A 21,332-nucleotide genomic window follows, 5' to 3' on the forward strand; every position below is an offset into this window, starting at 1 on the left:
TCTCTCTCCCTCCATCCCTCCCATCCCCCTCCACCTCAGAACCTCATGCTTTCCTCCCTGGGCTGGAAGTGTCTCTCTTTCATGGTTTGGGCTGAAGGTAGCCCTCTTCCCTCCTCCCCCTCCTCTTGTCCCGGGCTGGAGATGCATTTCTTTTTCTCTCTCCAATGTTATCCTTCCACAGGCTGCAGATTTCTCTCTCTCCCTCCATCCCTCCCATCCCCCTCCACCTCAGAACCTCATGCTTTCCTCCCTGGGCTGGAAGAGTCTCTCTTTCATGATTTGGGCTGAAGGTAGCCCTCTTCCCTCCTCCCCCTCCTCTTGTCCCGGGCTGGAGGTGTCTCTCTCTCTCTCCACTTTATGCCTCAGGCTCCGATGCCTCCACCCTCTTCTCCCAGGGCTGGGCAGGGTTGGGCCGGGCCGAGCTGTCTCCTCCTCCTGACTGGTGACAGAGCGGCGGCGGCTCTGCAGTTATGGATCGCGGGTCCCGGAGCCGGTGATGGGGTCCGGCCATGGCCAGCGGGAGCGGCTCATGCGGCGGGGTCCTCCCGGCCCTGTGCGCCGCCGACCCTTGGGAGCTGTCCCTGGACGAGGTGCTGAAATCCTACGAGCAGCCGATCAACGAGGAGCAAGCGTGGGCCGTGTGCTACCAGTGCTGCCGAGGGCTGCGCCAGAACCCGGAGCTGCCCGGCCGCATCCGAGAACCCAACTCCTTGCTTCTGCAGCGAGACGGCTCCGTCCGGGTGCGGGAGGAGACTCCGGGTGAGTGACGCCGGGCTGGGGCGGGGGAGAAGGGAGTGTGGAGCCCTGGAGAGGGGAGGAGATCCATGGATGAAGGAACCTGTGGGGAAGGGAAGAGATCCAGGGGAGAAGGGAGAGTGGAACCTGGGGAGCCCAGGGAAGGGGAGAAGAAGGAGATCCAGGGGTGAAGGGAAGGAGGAGGAGATCCAGGGGAGGAAGAGGAGAAACTCCAGGAGGGAGTATGAAATCTGGGAGAGTGAGGGGCCAAGGGGAGGAAGAGGAGGTGGTCCAGGGGAGGAGAAGGTATGGAATATGGGGGAGTGAGGGGCCAAAGGAAGGAAGAGGATCCAGGGGAGGAGGGAGTATGGACCCTGGGGTTGGTGGGGGAGGAGGAGGAGATCAAGGTATGGAGGGACTGTGGATCCCAGGAGAGGAGGAAACCCTAGATGAGTGTAGGACCTATGGGAGGAGACCTAGGGTTTGAATGAGTTTGGAACTTGACAGAGTGGGGGGCCCGGGGTAAGATGTTGGATTGAGGAGCCCAGGGGTGGAGGAACTGGGGGGGGGGGGGGAGATCCACAGGTGAAGGGGTATGGAACCTGGGAGACAGCAGGGTTGGGGGGAGTGAACAGGTAGGGTTTCTGCAAGGTTCCTGGGAGCTGGGAATTATGGAGCCTGTGGCCCATAGGGAGGGGAAGGCAGGGCTCTGAGGGTGATGAAAGGAGTGTAAGGCAGGGGGGGGGGGGAAGAGACCCAGGAATGTGACTGGGGTTGAGTGTAGTTCTGGGGAGAATGCAGGCATGGGAGGAAATGGGATCAGGGGCCACAGGCTAGAGTGGGGGTTGGGGAGTCTTGTTGGAGCAGTACTTCTGTGAATGCAGAGCCCTGGAGCTAGAGACGCTCTGATGTGCCAAGCGCAGCTGTGGCCCCCTTCTAAGTCTGAGTGTGGATGCTCACTCCCAGGCTCAGTCGAGTGGAGGAGGAGGCAGGACCCCAGGGTTCAGCTGCCTTGGGGGGGGGGGGCCTTAGTGTCATCCAAGTGTTTGTCTTTATAAGCAGGAAGCCAGAACTTCAGAGCATTTCACACTGGGTTCTGATTTACACTTCCATGACCATCAAATTGAATTTCTGACCATGATTTATAGCTGGATCCCTGCATGGGAAGCATAGCGCAGGTCAACCCTCCCTTCCTCCCCCTTACTGCAGAAAGCTGATACAGGAGGTTAGCAGGCTGCTTCCAGGGTAATAAGGAAACAATTAAAAGCAGGTCAGTGGATGTTTCTCTGTGTACGTTTATCGTTTGTGCTTTTATATATCACAGATCATTTTTAAAAGGTTTCTCTTTTACTGTGCTGGATGCAAGGTGATTTTGAGAAGAGAGCAATGTGTGTAGGGTGCCATCATAGCATTTAGTCAGCTTTGTGTTCACATGTGTTTGTCTGTCACTGTATCTTGCAGTTCAGTTGGTTTACTAAGGACATAAAATGACTACTGCTTTTCCCTCATGGGCTCTTACAGCTTCCCTGTTGCCTAAGGAATACACTGTAGTCTGGCTGTGGTCTGTTGTCTTTGACCCGCTAACAAACTGCATTTCTTTCCCTTCCCTTCTGTTCTTGAAAGTGGTATATTTAATTCTTTTTCATTATACACATATTAGTCCTAGGGGAGGGGATCAGATTTGGAGGGCTCCTTTGACCTGAGGGAGGAGCGAGTTGGGGGAGTGGGGGCTTTGCATTTGAGAAGGGGGAGCAGAATCAGGGGGACATTGGATTTGGGGGAACAATGCCAAAAATACTTATGCAGGTCTTGGTTGATATTTAACAGGGACCCATATAAACATCTTGGGCCAGATTCTGTAAATGGCTTCTTTTTTTTTTAAAGTGTTTATTTATAATTTTATTGAACATCTGCAATAGAACAATACAACATATGAATCTTCCACATATTGGTTCAAGTAAAAGGTACAATAGACAACAAAACATACCTGACTTTACTTTTTTTTATCGTGATATACCTAGCCGCCCCATCCCCCCACCCCTTCCCCCTCCCCCTCCCCATCTCCCCCCTTCTGAAGTACTGGTGAATCAGTGTCAGGATGCGATGGCCATAGAACATAAGGGTCCCAGATGTGGTGATAAGCTATTATATTGCCTGTACGCATCGCTGTGAGTTTAGACATCAAGCAGATGTAATCCAGCTTGCGTTTTATTACCGCCAAGTCGGGCTGAGATTTTTGTTTCCATGCTGCCGCCAGCACCAATTTACTAGCCACAAACACCTGAGTAAATGGCTTCTAAAATCTAGACTCGTCCAAAAATTAGGCTTGGTTTATAGAATAGTACATAGGGCCAGGGAACACACTGAAAACCTGGTGTAAATACCCACACCTAAATGGAGAAGCGTTCCCCCAAATTCTGTAACCACGCACGTAAACTTGAGTAATGCCCCTGACATGACCACTCTCCTCCCATGGCCACACTCCCTTTTCAGCTATGCACATTAGAATTTACACACAACGTTTTTTAGGATATGCCTAAAAATAAGCACATGTAAGTCCCAGTTGTTGCCAGTTAATGAAGGTAGTGTAGTTGGGTTGTTATAGGCCAATTATCTTCACTGATTGGCTTGTTACTCAATTAAGATGCATGCATAAATTGGTCATGTACCCAATTTAATGCACGCAACTTGCTGCGCCTTATATAGAATCCGGGGGCTTATGCAGATTCTAGCTGAATGTCAGCCGGGACCCACATAAGTTCTGGTGGCTAGCGTCAGCCCAGTCAGGCTCAGATATTCAATTCAGATGCCCACATATGACCCAGCATTGAATATCTGCAGTTAGTTTAACCAGCGGTCAGTGTTGTAAAAAAATGTTTACCGCTACCGGCGACCAAAATGGGATGGAACGCCTCTCGTATGAGGAAAGGCTAAAGAGGTTAAGGCTCTTCAGCTTGGAAAGAGACGGATGAGGGGATATGATTGAAGTCTACAAAATTCTGAGTGGAGTAGAGTGAGTAGAAGTAAATCGATTTTTTTACTCGTTCCAAAAGTACAAAGACTAGGGGACACTCAAGGAAGTTACATGGAAATAGTTTTAAAACAAATAGGAGGAAATATTTTTTCACTCAATGAATGGTTAAATTCTGGAACTCTTAGCTGGAGGATATGGTAACAGCGGTTAGCGTATCTGGGTTTAAAAAAGGTTTGGACAAATTCCTGGAGGAAAGGTCCATAGTCTGCTATTGAGACAGACATGGGAAGCAACTGCTTACCCTGGGATTTGTAGTATGGAGTGTTGCCGTGATTTGGGTTTCTGCCAGGTACTTGTGACCTGGCTTGACCACTGTTTGAAAAACAGGATACTGGACTGGATGAACCATTGGTCTGACCCAGTATGGCTATTCTTATGTTCTTAAATTGACTAGATAAGATTTATATATATTATATAATCTATCTATCTATCTATCTATCTAGGGAAGAAGTAACAGAAATGTAAATGACTTCAACCTTGTACTTTAGAATGGAACCAAATTATAAGAAGTTCCAAATTGGCCTAAAAACCTATTGGACCTTTTGAATGGAATCTCTTGCCAGCTGGACTGAAGCATGAGACTCATTTGCTGACATTTAAGCATAAATTAAAGAGACAGCTGATGTGTCTGACTTTCTCTACTTCTGCTGTTTTCGTATATGGCTGATATTTTGAACTTTTCTGCTTTTTGTTTATGGACGTTGATGTTCATTAGGTTTGGTTTTGTTTGCTAAATTTCTGTGTAGTATATGTTATGTATTTTTATGAGTGTACATTGTACCTCTCCCTGGATAAGGGCAGGTTATAAATAATAAAATCTAAGCTAATCTATTTTTTTCTCAAAAGCATTTAAGGATTGCTAGTGAAGTTGGGACTATATTGGACCCAACTATGGCCATGGGAGAATATGTGTCTTCTTTTCTTTTTATTGAAAATTCTGGACGTTGATGTTCATTAGGTTTGGTTTGGTTTTGGTTTTGTTTGTTAAATTTCTGTGTAGTATTTGTTATGTATTTTTATGAGTGTACATTGTACCTCGCCCTGGATAAGGGCAGGTTATGTTTCAATCATTTTTATTCAAAACTTAAGAAGTAAAGTTAACATCATCATGTATGAACTTCTGATATTTTCCCCCCATGTGGCTAAACTAACACATAGTACTTCTACCCCAACAAATAGAACTTAACCTTCCCTCCCCTTCCCCTCCCACCCCCCCCCCCCCCTCTTTTTCCTTTGCTATGGCATCAAATGAACATAATCACGCAGGGTAGAGAGCAATATTTAGAAGTTTAACAGTCTACTCCTGGCAGTTGGAGTCAGAGTATTCCAAAAGGGAGTCCAAGTGAGTTGGAAACGCACTCCAGTCTTCGTTTAAGGGCAGGTTATAAATAATAAAATCTAAGCTAATCTATTTTTCTCACAAGCATTTAAGGATTGCTAGTGAAGTTGGGACTATATTGGACCCAACTATGGCCATGAGAGAACATGTGTCTTCTTTTCTTTTTATTGCAAATTCTCTGTTTTTAGTCTGATTGTAAACCACCCTGATTGTTTCATTGAAGAGCGGTATAGAAAATGAACACATAGACATAAAACTGCTTGAATCAATAATAAACAACAAGCAGTCAAATCCGATGACGTATCACTCTTGGTAGAATGGTTCTGAAACACATAGACAAGATCCCCAGGTGCAGAAATGAATCTCTGTGTACAAAGATCCGACTTGTCCAAGCCATAGGATTTTCAATAATGTCAAATTGACGTGAAAGTTGGACAGTGAAGACAGGAAGAAAATTGATGCCTTTGAATTATGGTGCTGGAGAAGATTATTGCGTATACCATGGACTGCCCAAAGAACAAATCAATCGGTACTGGAGGAGATCAAACCTAAGCTTTCCTTTGACGCTCAAATGACAAGACTTTGACTTTCATACTTTGGACACATGATGTAAAGAGAATGATCATTAAAGAAAGAAATCATGTTTGGCAAAGTTGAAGGTCAATGCAGGAGGAAGACTGGCAATATGATGGATCAATACAAAAAAAGAAGCTATGGATGTCACTCTATTAGCAATTAACTGCCTGTCTGAAGACCCAACACAGTTAAGGCAAATATCCAGAGGGTCACCATGAATCAACACCAACACAAAGGCCCTTAACAACAACATAAGGGCAATGGAGTTTCCACGCCCCCTTTCTATAAGAAAAACTACAGAGTAACTTGCATAGTCACAAGCAGTGGTCAGATGTGTGAAAATAACAAAACAAAACCCTTTGTCCCACTTCATTATTTCAGATACACATCTTAACTTCAGTATCCCAAAACAAACTTTGGTGCCATGGAACAGCCTTTGTTTATCAAATAACAAAAACTATTACCTTTGAAGACCTTTGAAGTCAGAATGATTGAATATTTTGACACCAAACAGACAGGACTTAACAAGGATCTGGGTTTTCTAGCCCATTATAAACCATAAAGTTGTATTGCTCTGTTTGTCACCCTCCTCTCACTTATCCCCCTCCCCTTCTTGTTAGACTGTCACTGAAATGCTTTGATGTTCCCATGCATATCTCCTGGTCTCTCACTATCCACCCTCACCCTGTTAGACTGTCACTGAAATGCTTTGATGTTTCACTTATATATACCGTCATCTACCACATTTGCTTATTTCCGATCTGACGGAGGGCAACCTTTGAAAGCTAATCAAGAAATGTATTACGTTATGTCCAATAAAAAAGGTATCATCTTATTTTCTTTTCCATGTTTTATTTTGTTTTATTTCTATTGATAGTTTATAAACAAATACTACTTGATCCACCCCCCCCCCCCCATCATTGGCATGATTTGTAGAAAACTCTTTTACATTCTCATCTATGCCTGAATAAAGGCTCTGTGAACTGCCTGAATTTATTTACAAGGTCGGAGTTCTGGGTTTAAAAAAGGTTTGGACAAATTCCTGGAGGAAAAGTCCATAGTCTGCTATTGAGACAGATTTGAGGAAGCAACTGCTTGCCCCAGGATTGGTAGCATGGAATGTTGCTGCTAATTGGGTTTCTGCCAGGTACTTGTGACCTGGCTTGGCCACCGTTTGGAAAACAGGATACTGGGCTAGATGGACCATTGGTCTGACCCAGTATGGCTACTCTTATATTCTGTTTAGACTGTGCCATCGAAAGTCTGTTGCAGCTAAGGTTACAGAGGCCTGAAGTGTTTGTCAGTCTTATAGAACTGCAGGTTGGCTATTAATCCTGGTTTGATTCATTTTTGTTTAATCAACAATTTTAAGTATCTTATGCTAACTGCAATTCTATATGAATGACTGTGCATTCACTGGACAAAACAGCGAAGATGACTAAAAAAATAAAAAATAATAAAAAATGAAAAATAAAAGAGCGGCGACACTTTGGTTATTGAAGTTAAAAAGTAGGCTCTAGTTATCAATAGATAGCAGATAGATAACTAGAGCCTACTTTTTAACTTCAATAACCAAAGTGTCGCCGCTCTTTTATTTTTCATTTTTTATTATTTTTTATTTTTTTAGTCATCTTTGCTGTTTTGTCCAGTGTTGTTTTTTGCGAAGACTGGTTTCTTCTGTTTGTTTGTTTGTTTTTGCGTTGACTGTGCATTCAGGCATTACTCGGGGCTCAGCCCTTTCAGCAATATATGTCCAATTGGGTTAGGAGTACAGTATAGACTTTACATTTTTTTTCTGTTCCATTTCATGCATCAGTTACTGAGTCTTTGAAATTTTGTAGATCTTTATATCATGCATGATGGCTCACGTCAGCCTTCTATGAATGTGGCAAAATGGGGTGAGTGTCCGGAGACTTTCCAATTTGAATCCAATAGTTCATGAAGTAAGGCATTTAGGTTTTTTTTTTTTAGATTCATCACTTTTTTTTAAGCCTCAGGTGAGAACAGTGATTAAGATCATATTTTATAAATTGAGAATGTTTTATTGACCGAAAGGTTTGTTAAGTCATGATATCGTATTCACATGGCAGTTCAAAGCTTGGTGCTGACACTTTTGAGTATTGTAATGCTTTATATCTTGGTTTGTCAAAGTCATCATTGTGAGTCCTTCGAGTGGAAAATGAAGGACAGCTGGACAAGCCACTGGTTCAACCAATCCACTTTATTCTTCAAAGAAACTTGTTTGAAAAATAAAGTGGGATCGGTTGAACCAGGTATAATTAACTTTCCATCACTACAAACTCTCCTCTGTTTTATCTTGACAGCTCAGCCTTCTATGATGTCTTGTTTTTGTTCTCCTTCCTTATCTGCAGCTTCTATTTTTCCATTTCCATCCATCTCTTCCTGTAGCTGTACTATCTCTTTCATTTCACTTCTCACTATCTTTCTCTGCTCTTCTTCTCTCAATCGGCAACTCTTCATTTCTCATCCTCTTTTAAATCTCTCCTTTCATTACTCCACCCAGGACTCGGTCTTCCCTCAACTCTTTTCGTTTCTCGACGCTTGTCCTGCTCTGTATCTCTGTTTTTCTTTATCATTGTCCCTCTTCCAGCCTTTATCTCCTGCTATTAATTTGTCCTGCATTTTCCAGCCCTTCATCTTCTCATCCTTCCTCAAGGCCCTGCAGCTGCTGAGGGGTTGTGATAATATTTAGTTCACCTTGGTTTATGCTTTTCTTTCTAGCAGGAATGGCTTTTTGTGGAGAAATAAATACAATTTAAAGTAGCTGTGATTGATCAGTAGAGTATTGTATCATGATGACCCAAACTATTTGTGGGATGTACTCATTACTTATATTCAGAATACATAAGTACATAAGCACCGCCATACTGGGAAAAGACGAAGAGTCCATCAAGCCCAGCATTCTGTCTCGGACAGCGGCCAATCCAGGCTTCAAGGACCCGGCAAAAAAAAAAATTAATAATGTTCAATGGGCTTTTCCCTCAGGAATCTGTCCAAACCCCCCTTAAACTCTGTAAGGCCAGCTGCTGTCTCTACATTCTCCGGCAACGAGTTCCAGAGTCCAACCACACGCTGAGTAAAGAAAAACTTTCTCCTGTTTGTTTTAAATCTACCATATTCTAGCTTCATCTTGTGTCCTTTGGTTCTATTATTGTTAAACAAACGCTTCACATCTGTCCGCTTTACTCCGCTCATTATCTTGTAGACTTCTATCATATCACCCCTCAGCCACCTTTTCTCCAAGCTGAAGAGCCCTAACCTTCTCAGCCTTTCCTCATAGGGAAGTCGTTCTATCCCTTTTATCATTTCCGTCGCCCTTCTCTGCACCTTCTCTAATTCCTTCATATCTTTTTTGAGATGTGACGACCAGAATTGGACACAATATTCGCGGTGCGGTCGCACCATGGAGCGATACAACAGCATTATAACATCCTCGTGTTTGTTTTCCATCCCTTTCCTAATAATACCCAAAATTCTGTGCGCTTTCTTAGCCACCGCAGCACACTGAGCAGAAGTTTTCAACGCCTTATCAACGATGACTCCCAGATCCCTTTCTAGAATGTTTCCTTTGGTCTTCAAGGCAACAGCTGCTGCGCCTTCCTGACTGAGGGCCCCTTTTAAAAGGCGTACTAGCGTTTTTAGCACATGCTAAAAATAAACGTGCTAAATGCTAGAGATGCCCAGATATTCCTATGGGCGTCTCTAGTGTTTAGCGCCTGCTAATCATTAGCGCACCTTTGTAAAAGACCCTCTGAGTGCACAGATGGTGCACCAATCAACATGTTCAAATTATGGACCTCAATTCCAATTGACCTATCGGTGGAGAGAAATTCATTCCAAGTTCTAAAAGGGCAAAGGCCAGATTCTTTAGCAAGGCTTTTGTTATATGATAACGTTTGAGCAGAAAAGGAGTGTTAAGAGAGGCTCCATTTTGTGATGAAAAATTGCAATGGACAATTTATTGTTATTTTTTGGTATTGGTTATAAACGCTTGACAAATGAGGTTATTAAGTTTGTAGATGACACAGATGACCTGTTTGCTTCATTTTGTCACTAATGAACGTTAGTGCATTACCCCCTTATCTCTCACGCCTGAAATGAACTGTTTATCTAACTTACTTTTAATTTATTTCAACATTTATGAACTTTGATGTAATACTACTTTTTATTTCTCATTCCGGAAATGGCGATCGCCATTACGGCATAATGTAAGCCACGTTGAGCCTGCAAAAAGGTGGGAAAATGTGGGATACAAATGCAACAAATAAATAAATAAAACTATTCAAAGTTGTCAAAGGGATGCAAAACAAGACCAAGAATATTATAACGCCTCTGTATCGCTCCATGGTGAGACCTTACCTTGAATATTGTGTTCAGTTCTGGTCACCGTATCTCAAAAAAGATATAAAGGAATTGGAGAAGGTTCAAATAAGAGCAACCAAAATGATAGAGGTGATGGAACTGCTCCTGTATGAGGAAAGACCAGTGCCATAGCGAGGGTGGCTGACACCCGGGGCAGTTCGCCACTGTGCACCCCCCCTCGGTGTGCGCGCACACCCCCTCCCCCCCCAGAGCACATTCTTACCAAAGGGGGCAGATGGGAGGGCCACTTCACCCCGAGTGCACATCGTTGGGAGCTGCATCGGCTCCGCTGATTCCCTGCTCTCTCTGCCTCGGAACAGGAAGTAACCTGTTCCGGGGCAGAGAGAGCAATGAACCAGCAGAGCCGCCACCCCCACAGCGGCGTGCACCCGGGGCGGACCACCCCACCGCCCCCCCCTTCCTATGCCACTGGGAAAGGCTAAAGAGGTTTGGGCTCTTCAGCTTGGAAAACAGATAGCTGAGGGGGACATGATTGAGGTCTACAAAATACTGAGTGGTGTGGAGTGGGTGGAGGTGAATCAATTTTTCACTCATTCAAAAAGTTCAAAGACCAGGGGACACTCAATGAAATTGCATGGAAATACTTTTAAAACAAATTGGAGGAAATATTTTTTTTCCTCAAACAATAGTTAAGCTCTGGAACTCGCTGCTGGAGGATGTGGTAACAGCAGTTAGCGTATCTGGGTTTAAAAAAGGTTTGGACAAGTTCCTGGAGGAAAAGTCTATATACGTACAGTCTGCTTTTGAGATGGACATGGGGAAGCCACTGCTTGTTCCGAGACTGGTAGCATGGAGTGTTGCTACTAATTGGGTTTCTGCCGGGTACTTGTGACCTGGAGTGGCCACTGTTGGAAGCAGGATACTGGGCTAAATGGACCATCGGTCTGACCCGTTATGGCTAGTCGTATGTTCTTAGGTTCTTACTTGTTGGGTGTCACTGAGTAGGATATTCAGTGGCACTATATGGATACTGCCAAATACCTGTGATCAGGTGAGCTATTCAGTCTGAGAAGCGCCTGAAGAGCAGGAACAACTCCGAGAGGAAAGCAGCAGGTTTCTCTATTGACAGGGTATCAATAGAAATCAAACAAAATAAAACATGGAAAAGAAAATTAGATGATACCTTTTTTTATTGGACATAACTTAATACATTTCTTGATTAGCTTTCGAAGGTTGCCCTTCTTCATCAGATTGGAAATATTGACAGGGAAAAGGGAACCCAGCAGAAAAGCAGTCTTACCTGAAATGTGCACACTCTTGCTTTTGGAAGATGCCAGATAACATGAGCAGACAGAAGCAAGGGGGTGGGGCAGGAAGAGTCAGGACAGGAGAGGCTATGCAGGTAACCTGCCCTGGGCAACCCACAGGAACTTTGGGAAAGTGTAGTATAAAGCCCTAGTGTCCCCCCCCCCCCCCTGCGCAGGTAGCTGAGGGGGACGTGATTGAGGTCTGCAAAATACTGAGTGGTGTGGAGTGGGTGGAGGTGAGGGACTAATAAGTGCTTCCAGCCATTGCAGGAAGGTAGGGGGAGGGGGAGGCAATGCTGCTGACAAAGAAGGAAGAAGAGAGATGAAGTCTTGAAAGAGGAAGGTGAAAGGCAGATGCTAACCCTTGGGCTAAGGACCCAAAAGCAGTGGTGTAGCTAGGTGGGGTCATGGGAGCTTGGGCTGCCCCAAATTTGCTCTGGGCCCCTGGTTGGCTGGCGGGGGTCCCCAACCCCCTCCAGCTGAAGACTTTGCCCAGCGGTGGTCTGCAGTGGCGCCAGTGCATTGCCTGCCCTGCTCTCTTTTCGGGCATGAGGGGAAGAGAGAGCAGGGCAGGCAATGCAGTGGCACCGGAGACCAGCTCTGGGTGAAGTCGTCAGCTGGCGGGGGTTATGGACCCCTGCCAACCAAGATGTACAGCAGCGGCAGTGGGTGGCGGCGGAGGGGCAGTGACCAAAATGTGCCCAACTTGGGATCTGGCCCCCTCCCACCTCGAGGTCTGGCTACGCCCCTGGCCAGAAGAAAGTGAAAGGAGGAAACCCAACCAATGGAAGGCTTAAAGAGAGAGAGCTGAGGTGCTCCTGCAAGTGAACCTGACAGGAAGAGAGCTGAGGTGTTTCCTGAACCAAAGATAGGGCACCAGCTGTAGTCAGATTGCTGAATTTTCCTCCTTAAAGAAACATAACAGATGGTCGTTCTCTTGGGAGGTGGGCCAGATACAGGAAGGAAGCGAGTTGCCTAGAGGGGGTCAGAACCTTAGAGAGCTGAGCTGGAAGTAACCAACAGAGAATCTGAGCAAAAAGGGAAAGGGAAAGTTCTTGGTGATATGGGTGTTGCCTTAAGCAGGAAGGAGAAGAAGGCAAGTCTTGGTAAACGGTTTCTCTTACTGAAACAAACCCAGAAGACAAGCTGTAACTTAGGGAATGTTTTTGATCAGGATTTGGTTTGCTGGTACAGAAGAGTGATTGTCTTATGAAATGTAAAGAAGGAAGAAATTCTGTTAGCTTATGGTAACTGGTTTACTATGCCAGCTCTGTGGGTGCTTGAGCACCCCCAATATTGAGAAAATTCCTCCAGGGAGGGGTTATTTCCACTGGGCTTAGCTCCGCCAATAATTTAGAAAAATTGGCTCCTATGACTTTGTTGGTTGAAATAAACTCAGAAGGAAGAAAATGCCAAGGCAAAGTCTGGTAAATGATATCGGTACCTTCTTGGGAACGTTGCAGTTAATTAAGCTAACAAATGAGGGAGTTCTGTGGATTCACGATTACCAAAGAGTAAATCTCGGAGAAGGTTGTTACTGGTGAGCATGATGCACTTTAATGGTGAAAAGGAGGCAGAGAGAAATAATTCCTCCTTGGTATTCTGAGTCTTCTTGGGGAACGAAGCACGTGCAGACAAGGCTGAACACCTGGTACAGAATTTTGAAGCCGCCTGGAATATTGCAAGCCACAGTGGTGTGTGCAAGTGGTAATGAAATGCTTCCCAACTTGTTATAAAGCAGAATGTTAATCTTTAATTTTTTTTTAATGCCTGGAGCCTGTGAAATTTAACAGTAACCTCAGGCAAGGGATCTTTATTTTCTTCTTTTACATGGAAGGAAGCTGGGAAGCTGTGGAGTTTAAAAGTTAATGCACTTGTACAATGAAGAGCTTGAGTAACAATCCTGGAAATTGTTGGTTTATTTGCAGGTAGATTCCTTCAAAGGGTAAGAGCGGGTTGGAATCTGGGAGGGAGTAAGACAAGTTGAAGGGATAGAGGAGATTAGGCAGGATTCCCTCTAGTCTGTGGATACCCCAGTTCCAGGTCCACCAAAAGCCACCAGCACTCACAAGCCACCGTGCCCAGACCTGGATAGCAGCATGAGCACCCCTTGAATATCCCTTCAGACAATTTCTGCAGTATCCTGATAGTTTAGGGCAGTGTTTCCCAAGTCCAGTCCTGGAGTCCCCCTTGCCACTCAGATTTTCAAGCTATCCACAATGAATATGCATGAACTTGATTTGCATACACTGCCTCCATTATATGCAAATTTCTTTCCTGTATATTCATTGTGGATATCCTGAAAACCTGTCTGGCAAGGGGTACTCCAGGACTGGACTGGGGAAACACTGGTTTAGGGCAGTGGTTCCCAAACCCTGGTCCTGGAGGCAGCTCAGCCAGTCAGGTTTTCAAGATATTCACAATGAATATTGATGAGAGAGATTTGCATGCACTGGGGGCAGTGCATGCAAATCTCTCTCATGACTACTACTACTTATCATTTCTATAGCGCTACCGGACGTACGCAGCGCTTCACACTTGAACATGGAGAGAAGTCTCTGCTCGATACAGCTTACAATCTAATTATGACAGACAGACAGGACAAGTAAGGGATAAGGGTTAGACAGACAGGACATATCAGGGATAGGGGACAGTTGAAGGTTTAGGAGTTAAAAGCAGCATCGAAGAGGTGGGTTTTTAGCTTAGATTTGAAGATGGCCAGAGATGAGGCTTCATTCATTATGGATATCTTGAAAACCTGACTGGCTGGGGTGCCTCCAGGACCAGGTTTGGGAACCAATGGTTTAGAGTGATCCACGGGGGAGCTGGGGCAACGTAGCGAATTATCTGCATAGGAGAAATCAATCGCATAACTTGAGACAGCCTATCTGGACAGTGGTGTGAATAACGCTTCTGTCTGGTAGTGGCAGCATTGACCACAGTATTCGGATATTCAACTCCAGCCCCTGTCCAGATCCTGGCATTGTACTGATCACTGAGGCTCAGCATTGGGCCAGTTTTTTAGAAATGTGAAATTGTTTTGAGGAAGGTGGTGTTGAACGCTGTTTTATGGTAGGTGGAAAATAAATTGTAGACTTTATTTCTAGGTGAGGCATCTCCTCACATAAGAATAAGTAACATTACTTTGTCTCTTTCTCCTTCAGCTCTTCTCCCCGCTCCTCATCCATCTCTCACCTGCTGCCCTGCCCCTCCCTCTCCTTTCCCCTGTACCTAGAGTTGATTGATTCCTCTCCTCCCTTCCCCTTCCAGCTTGGTTCTTAGTCCTTTCTGTGCCTTCTTCCACTAGCTTGACCCCTGGTCTCCTCTGCCTCCTAATAGTCCCTGGTCTTTGCTTCCTCTACCTCCTCTTTTGGTTTGCTCTCCACCCTGCCCGGTCACAGGTTTTCTCTCTTCCTATCCTGCCAGTGCCATGCATAGCCCACCCTCTCTCCCCCCTCTCTCCTAGTAGATTCCTGATCCATCCCATTCTCCTCTCCTCCTTCCACTTCTGCAGTCCTTCTTCCCTGAGGTCTCTCTTCCAGCAAGAGAAAAGAGCACTTCACTGCCTCTTGTCTTCTTGCCTGGTTGAGTTTGTGCAGTACCCAGTAGCTCCTGTGGGACTTGCATACCCTGTGCTGATTTTACAGGAGATTGTAGAGGAGGAACAGATGCAGCTAAGTGAAGTGTTCTTCTGCCAGCAGGGAAAGGAGAGAGCAATGAGGGAAAGAAGACTAGAATTGGAGTGGAAAGGTGAGGCAGAGGGGAGGAAGAGACAGACTGGGAAGGACTAGAGACTGAGCTGGCAGAGAAGGGGAAAGGAGGGCCAGGGAGATGGGGAGGGAAGAGAAAGGAGCAGGGAGAGAATGAAGGGACAACTGGTTCTGTAGCATGGTGAGAAAGAGACGTCTATGGACAGGGTTTGCTTATAGCACTGGTTCCCAGCCAGTAAGGTTTTCAGGGTATCCACAATGAATATTCACGAGAGAGATTTGCATGTAGTGGAGGCAGTGCATGCAAATATATCTCATGAATATTCATTGTGGAAATCTCAAAAACATGACTGTCTGGGGTGCCTCCCGGACAAGGTTTGGGAACCACTGGAGCCAACCAATATTTGGCTGAGCGTAGCATGAGCAACTAGAGAGCTTGGCGACCGGGCCAGAGAGATTGGTTTGTTTGGCCCCTCAAACCTAGAAGGTGTTTCGCTGTCCTGCACATGATCCACCGGGCAGTTTCTCGGTAACACTTTGCAGTAGTCTTTCCCTACTTATTATATAATATTGTACTGGAATTGCTTTGAGGGTGAAAGCTGGACATGATCACACTCAGGGCACATGCTTTTAATTCAATAGCAGACCCATCCTGTTTTTTTTTTTTTAATCAATTCAACTACAAATATGGATATGAGTACGACTCAAGTGTTAATTGGATTTCAGAAGGAAGAGCAAGCTTTCTAGCGAAAACCATCATATCACTCACTCTTCTCAAACCTGTTTAATTTCACGATATTTATTTATTTATTTGTAGCATTTGTATCCCACATTTTCCCACCAATTTGCAGGCTCAATGTGGCTTACAATTTGCCGGAATGGCGGTTGCCATTTCCATGTAACAGGTTTACAAATGGTATTGCGTTAGGGTGTATACGTACATGGTAACATATAAGGAGCAGAATATATATGGAACATCTCATGGTGTGAGTATATACAAATTGCAAACATATTTGGTAAGGGAGAATACATTATGGTATTTATTGTAAGAAAATCCCTGAATAATAGATTGTAACATACATTAGATCATCGACTATACGGAGACCCTATTCGACATAACGTTTAAAGTGATATTGTGCTTGAACATCAGTATTAGAGAGGGTAAGCAGTCAGGCGATAGTAGTTCGGTCTTGTATAGATCGTGTATAAAGTTCATATTTAGTAGTTAAGATGGATGTTTGTGGTCCGTTTTCAGTAGCAGAAAACCGCTGGACTATAAAGCAAAGCCCGGTTCAGTCATAAACTATTAGCCTGATTGCATCTACCAGCATGTCCATCTGGTAGACGGAGGCTGCCTCAGTGGGCAGTGGAAGCCATAGAAATATATTAATTGGCCTCTACTGAGCACCTGAGGATAAAAGTAGCTTCAAGGACAAGTGACCTGGGGCATTTCTTGAACTGCCAATAGTTCTGTAAATAAACTAGGTGTTGCTTTTGTGGTTTTACTATGATAATATTGATCTTGATTGAAGGACATTGAAACTGGTAAGTCCTGTTCTTTACACAGGCTCCTGACATATGCAACAGTTGAAGTTTTTTTTGTTTGTTTGTAAATGCAACACATAGGGTAGAACAGAAATTATAAAAAAAAGGTTTGAGTGATGCAAAGCGACACCACAAAGTTACAGATTATGTGGTACAGAAATATACACTATATTCGCAAAATAAATAGGTAAACTTCTTCCAATGAGTTCACACATTTGCTTCAATTCCAAAATCCCCTCTGTCATTGCTTTTATTTTTATCTAAACTAACAATCACCCAGCCTCTGAAAACCTAGACTCCCCCCTGTCACTTGCTCAACTCAGCATTCATCCCCGTCATCCCTTTCATCCATCATTAACTAGCTCACCCTCAATTTCCTACTCAACCATTCACGCACCCGTTCACCAAGCTTGCATCACATGACCTCCCACAGTCAGAGTCTTGAGTGTACTGGGAATGGAGGGGGGAGGGTCTCCTTAGAAATCACGGGAGCCCCGTTTTGAATTATTTTACGAACATAAAGATGGGAACAGAGGTGTTCACTTTTGAGCGGGCTGGCGTTTGTAACATTCTTTTAGGTAGTTTCTCTCTGGGCATTTCTAATGTCTTCAAAGGGAAAGGAACAGAGCATAGGAAATATTCGGTTATCACATTTCTTATAGCAGATTCCATCGCACAGGAGTTGCATTGCATCCCTGTTTTCAAACATCAGCTTGCCTTTAATAGGGCAGGTGCCATGGGGATCCTTAGGGCTGAGGTTTCTGCAGATGTCTTACATCACTGAGGAGGTGGGGCTACTGCAGCTGAAGCTGACAGACATAAGCCTGATCCAGACAAAGAGTTTTTTTATCCAGTATAAAATCTGTGAGACCAAGCTGCAGGATATCAGCCAGCCAGCCACAGAGAGATTTCTCAACAACATCACCGGCCTTTCTGTGCCGAATGATCTAGATCAGTGTTTCCCAAGTTGGTCCTGGAGCACCCCCCTTGCCAGTCAGGTTTTCAGGATATCCACAATGAATATGCATGAAATAGATTTTCATAGGATGGAGACAGTCTATGCAAATCAATCTTGTGCATATTCATTCTGGATATCTTGAAAACGAATATGACTGGCACGGGGGGGGGGGGGGGGGGACGGACTCCAGGACTGACGGGAAACACTGATCTGGGAATCCCGGGATGCCTCTTTTTCTCCAAAACCCTGCTGATCTGAGCACACTTTGCTCCCCGTCTATTCCTGTTTATCTTCATCTTTCTAGCTGCAGAATTACAATCAATTAAACCTGACTGAAAGTCGCCTATAAGATAAAACAGAAGGACCGACTCTTGACTAGCAGTTTCTTTTTGGAAATGATCACTCATATGGTCCAAGGAGGCACCCTTGGAATTTTTGGAAGCTTACAGACATCATGTTCATTATGGCAGAATGACTCCAGTTCCATCCTTCCTGTTCCAGAAATTGGTCAACCCTGGGGCCCCTGTAACTCTGGTGCTAGTGGGAAGGACCTCTGATCTTTACTGAAAGCTTTGTTTCTGTATTTGAGTGCCTCTGGTACTGTGCTCTCTTTGGAAGTCTCTTGGAGACCTGTTTCAGAATCAGTGTTGCCCCATCTGCTGTCCTTATGGCAACAGCAGAAGCTTCTGTCTCAGGGGGTTAAGCTCTGCATTGCCTCAGTGTTAGCAGATATCAAGCATCTCTGGCTCATGGCACACCTCTTAGTGTGTGTAGTACTACTACTACTTATCATTTCTATAGCGCTACAAGGTACAAGCAGCGCTGTACACCTTACACAAAAAGACAGTCCCTGCTCAAAGAGCTCACAATCTAAATAGGACAGACAAACAGAACAATTAAGGGTAAGGGAATAAAGAGGTGAGGATAAAAGGACAGGGCAAGTGAGCATAGTACAGAGTAAGTGAAATCCACAGGCTCCACTGTTCGCCCACTTTAGTTCTGGCATTTCCCTCCATGGACAGCTCCAAGAGACTTTTCAAGATCAGTAACCAGGATTGCAAACAGTCAGATCCTCCTCCCAAGTCTGTGATCAGCTACAGAAAGTGACCCGCAGGCGTTAGCAGAGTTTCTGCTTCAGATGCGGCAGTAACAAAGGAATTCTGTCTTTGATGGGACCCCTTTGTTACTGCCACATCTGAGGGAGGGTGTTGCATTATTCAGGGCTTGAGGTACCTGTTTCCCACACATAAGAAGCAGATGTGTGGAGGACAAAATGGTTTATCTGCTATCAGAAAAAAGGCAGGCAAGCCGGAGAGCAGAAGATAGGAATTGTTCATCAGAACAGAACAGAGGAGAGGATGAAACCCTGAGAAGGCTGCCTTACTCTTTCACACTCACTTATGCAGTAACAACATAGGACCTAACTGAAAGCCTGCACCTTTACAATGGGTGCAGAGACCACCATTAACATTATACCATTAGGGGTGCAAAGAAGCAATTTACTACTACCCATCATTTCTATAGCGCTATCAGACATACACAGCACTGTACACATTATATGCAGGTACTTTCTCTACAGGGCTCAATAGAAATCAAACAAAATAAAACATGGAAAAGAAAATAAGATGATACCTTTTTTTTGGACATAACTTAATACATTTCTTGATTAGCTTTCGAAGGTTGCCCTTCTTCGTCAGATCGGAAATAAGCAAATGTGCTAGCTGACAGTGTATATAAGTGAAAACATTCAAGCATTACTATGACAGTCTGACAGGGTGGGAGGATGGGGGTGGGTAGGAGGTATGCATGGGAACATCAAAGCATATCATTGATATTCTAACAGGATGGGTGTGGATAGGTGAGGGGAGGGGTGATCAACAGAGAAATACAGCTTTATGGTTTATAATGGGCTAGGAGCCCCAGATCCTTGTTAAGTCCTTTCTGTTGGGTGTTAAAATATTCAATCATTCTGACTTCAAAGGTCTTACGTTCTTGTATGGTTTTAAAGTTACCTTTCAGGATTCTCACTGTGAAGTCACTGGTACAGTGTCCTGGTCCTGTAAAATGTTGACCAACAGGCGTGGGAACCCTACTGGCACCAGTATTGTTCATGTGATGTCTATGTAAATTGAATCTTGTCTTAAGCATCTGGCCTGTTTCTCCAATATAGCATCCTTCGTTACATTTTTTACACTGAATGATATATACCACATTGGAAGATGAGCAAGTGAAAGATCCATTTATGTTGAATATCTTTCCTTTGTGGATGACTTTGGGGTCCTGTGAAATATTTTGGCATAGTTTGCAACTGGATAAATTACAGGGAAGTGTGCCCTTCTGTTCCTTTTCAGTCTGTGTTGGCAGTTTACTTCTGATTAGCTTGTGTTTTAAGTTGGGTGGCTGTCGGAAGGCCAGTACTGGTGGGGATGGGAATATCTCTTTCAGTAATTCATCCTCCTGGAGTATAGGTTGTAGATCTCTTATGATTTTTCTCAGTTTTTCTAGCTCTGGATTGTATGTCACTACAAGGGGGGTTCTGTCTGTGGATTTTTTCTACAGGGCTCACAATCTAAGTTTTTTGTACCCTGGGCAGTGGAGGGTTAAGCGACTTGCCCAAGGTCACAAGGAGCTGCAGTGGGCATTGAACCCAGGTTACCAGGATCAAAGCCCACTCCTAACTTTGAATTATAAATGGACAAAAAAAACCTATTTCATCTTAAAAGCCCAAATTTGCATCAATAGTGTGAACGTAGAGCACCTCTGTTTGGCAGCAGCCATTAAAAAAACAAAAACAAAACTAAAGAGAGCAGCACTCTGGGCTCTGTATATCTAACAGTATTTGCACATGTATTTCTCTTGTACACTTGTCAGGCCCTCCCAAACCATGTCCACAACATACCTCCCTCAGAATTATGAGTGTCGCAGGCAGTGGCGTAGCTACAGGTGGGCCAGGGCCCACCCACTTTGGACTCAGGCCCACCCAAAATTGTGACACTTGCCGTGGCTGGTGGGGATCCCCAAACCTTGCCAGCTGAAAGTTTTCTCTCCTTGGGCAGCCAGCGCTCTTCCAAATGTCAGCCAGCAGCACTTGCCTTGAGCTGACACAGACTGGCCCTTCTGCACATGCAAAAGCACTGAGCATGCACGGCCTGCCAGCAGTTTGAGGCAAGTGCTGCCGGCTGGCCGTTTGGAAGAGTACTGGCTGCTTGAGGATGAGGAGGAAATCTTCAGCTGACAGGGTTTGGGGATCCCCGCCAGCTCAAGTATTTAATATTTGGGGTTTTCGGGCAGGGAGGGGTGGAGAGAGGAGCAAACCGGAGGGGGACCCTGTGGGGGTGGGGGTGAATTCCATGCCTACCTACCTTGGGCTCTGGCCCACCCAAAATTGGCCATCTAGCTACGCCCCTGGCCGCAGGTGCACACATTTGAGTGTCAGCCTTCCTAAAACTGCTGCTTACACGTGGAAATGAGCTTATACTCATGTAAGGCTTCTAAAGTGAGACCGTTTGCAAGAAGTCAGGATTGTCTAAGTCTGTCTAAAACCTCTCGCTCTTACCTGCGAGGGCTTAATTTTCTCTTGTCAACAATGTTCTCTTGAGCCCAATGAGTCTGTTTTTAATTAATCCTTTTCACAAGTGAATTCAGACAAAGAGAACGACAATTTACTGTCCTTAGGAAGGACTTTATCTCAGTTAACACCCTCTCTTTGTTTCATCTGGGATTATCTGGATGTTTAGATTAATTACTCACCTTTCCAAATTCAAGTTCACAGTGGATTACACTA

General features: G+C 44.7%; 1 protein-coding gene across 2 annotated transcripts in view; it reads left to right on the forward strand.

Annotated features, from left to right (window-relative positions):
- The first annotated feature begins 504 nt into the window (after positions 1-504).
- LOC115469954 (protein spire homolog 2-like) overlaps positions 505-21,332 on the forward strand; it is an 84,273-nt gene continuing 63,445 nt past the window's right edge. For both annotated transcript variants that reach the window (XM_030202753.1, XM_030202754.1), the window contains exon 1: positions 505-759. In XM_030202753.1, coding sequence (XP_030058613.1) covers positions 510-759 — 250 coding nt within the window. In that variant the 5' untranslated portion in view covers positions 505-509. The remainder of the gene's footprint in view (positions 760-21,332) is intronic.

This window comes from Microcaecilia unicolor, chromosome 5 (assembly GCF_901765095.1).
Source record: "Microcaecilia unicolor chromosome 5, aMicUni1.1, whole genome shotgun sequence".
NCBI lineage: Eukaryota > Metazoa > Chordata > Amphibia > Gymnophiona > Siphonopidae > Microcaecilia > Microcaecilia unicolor.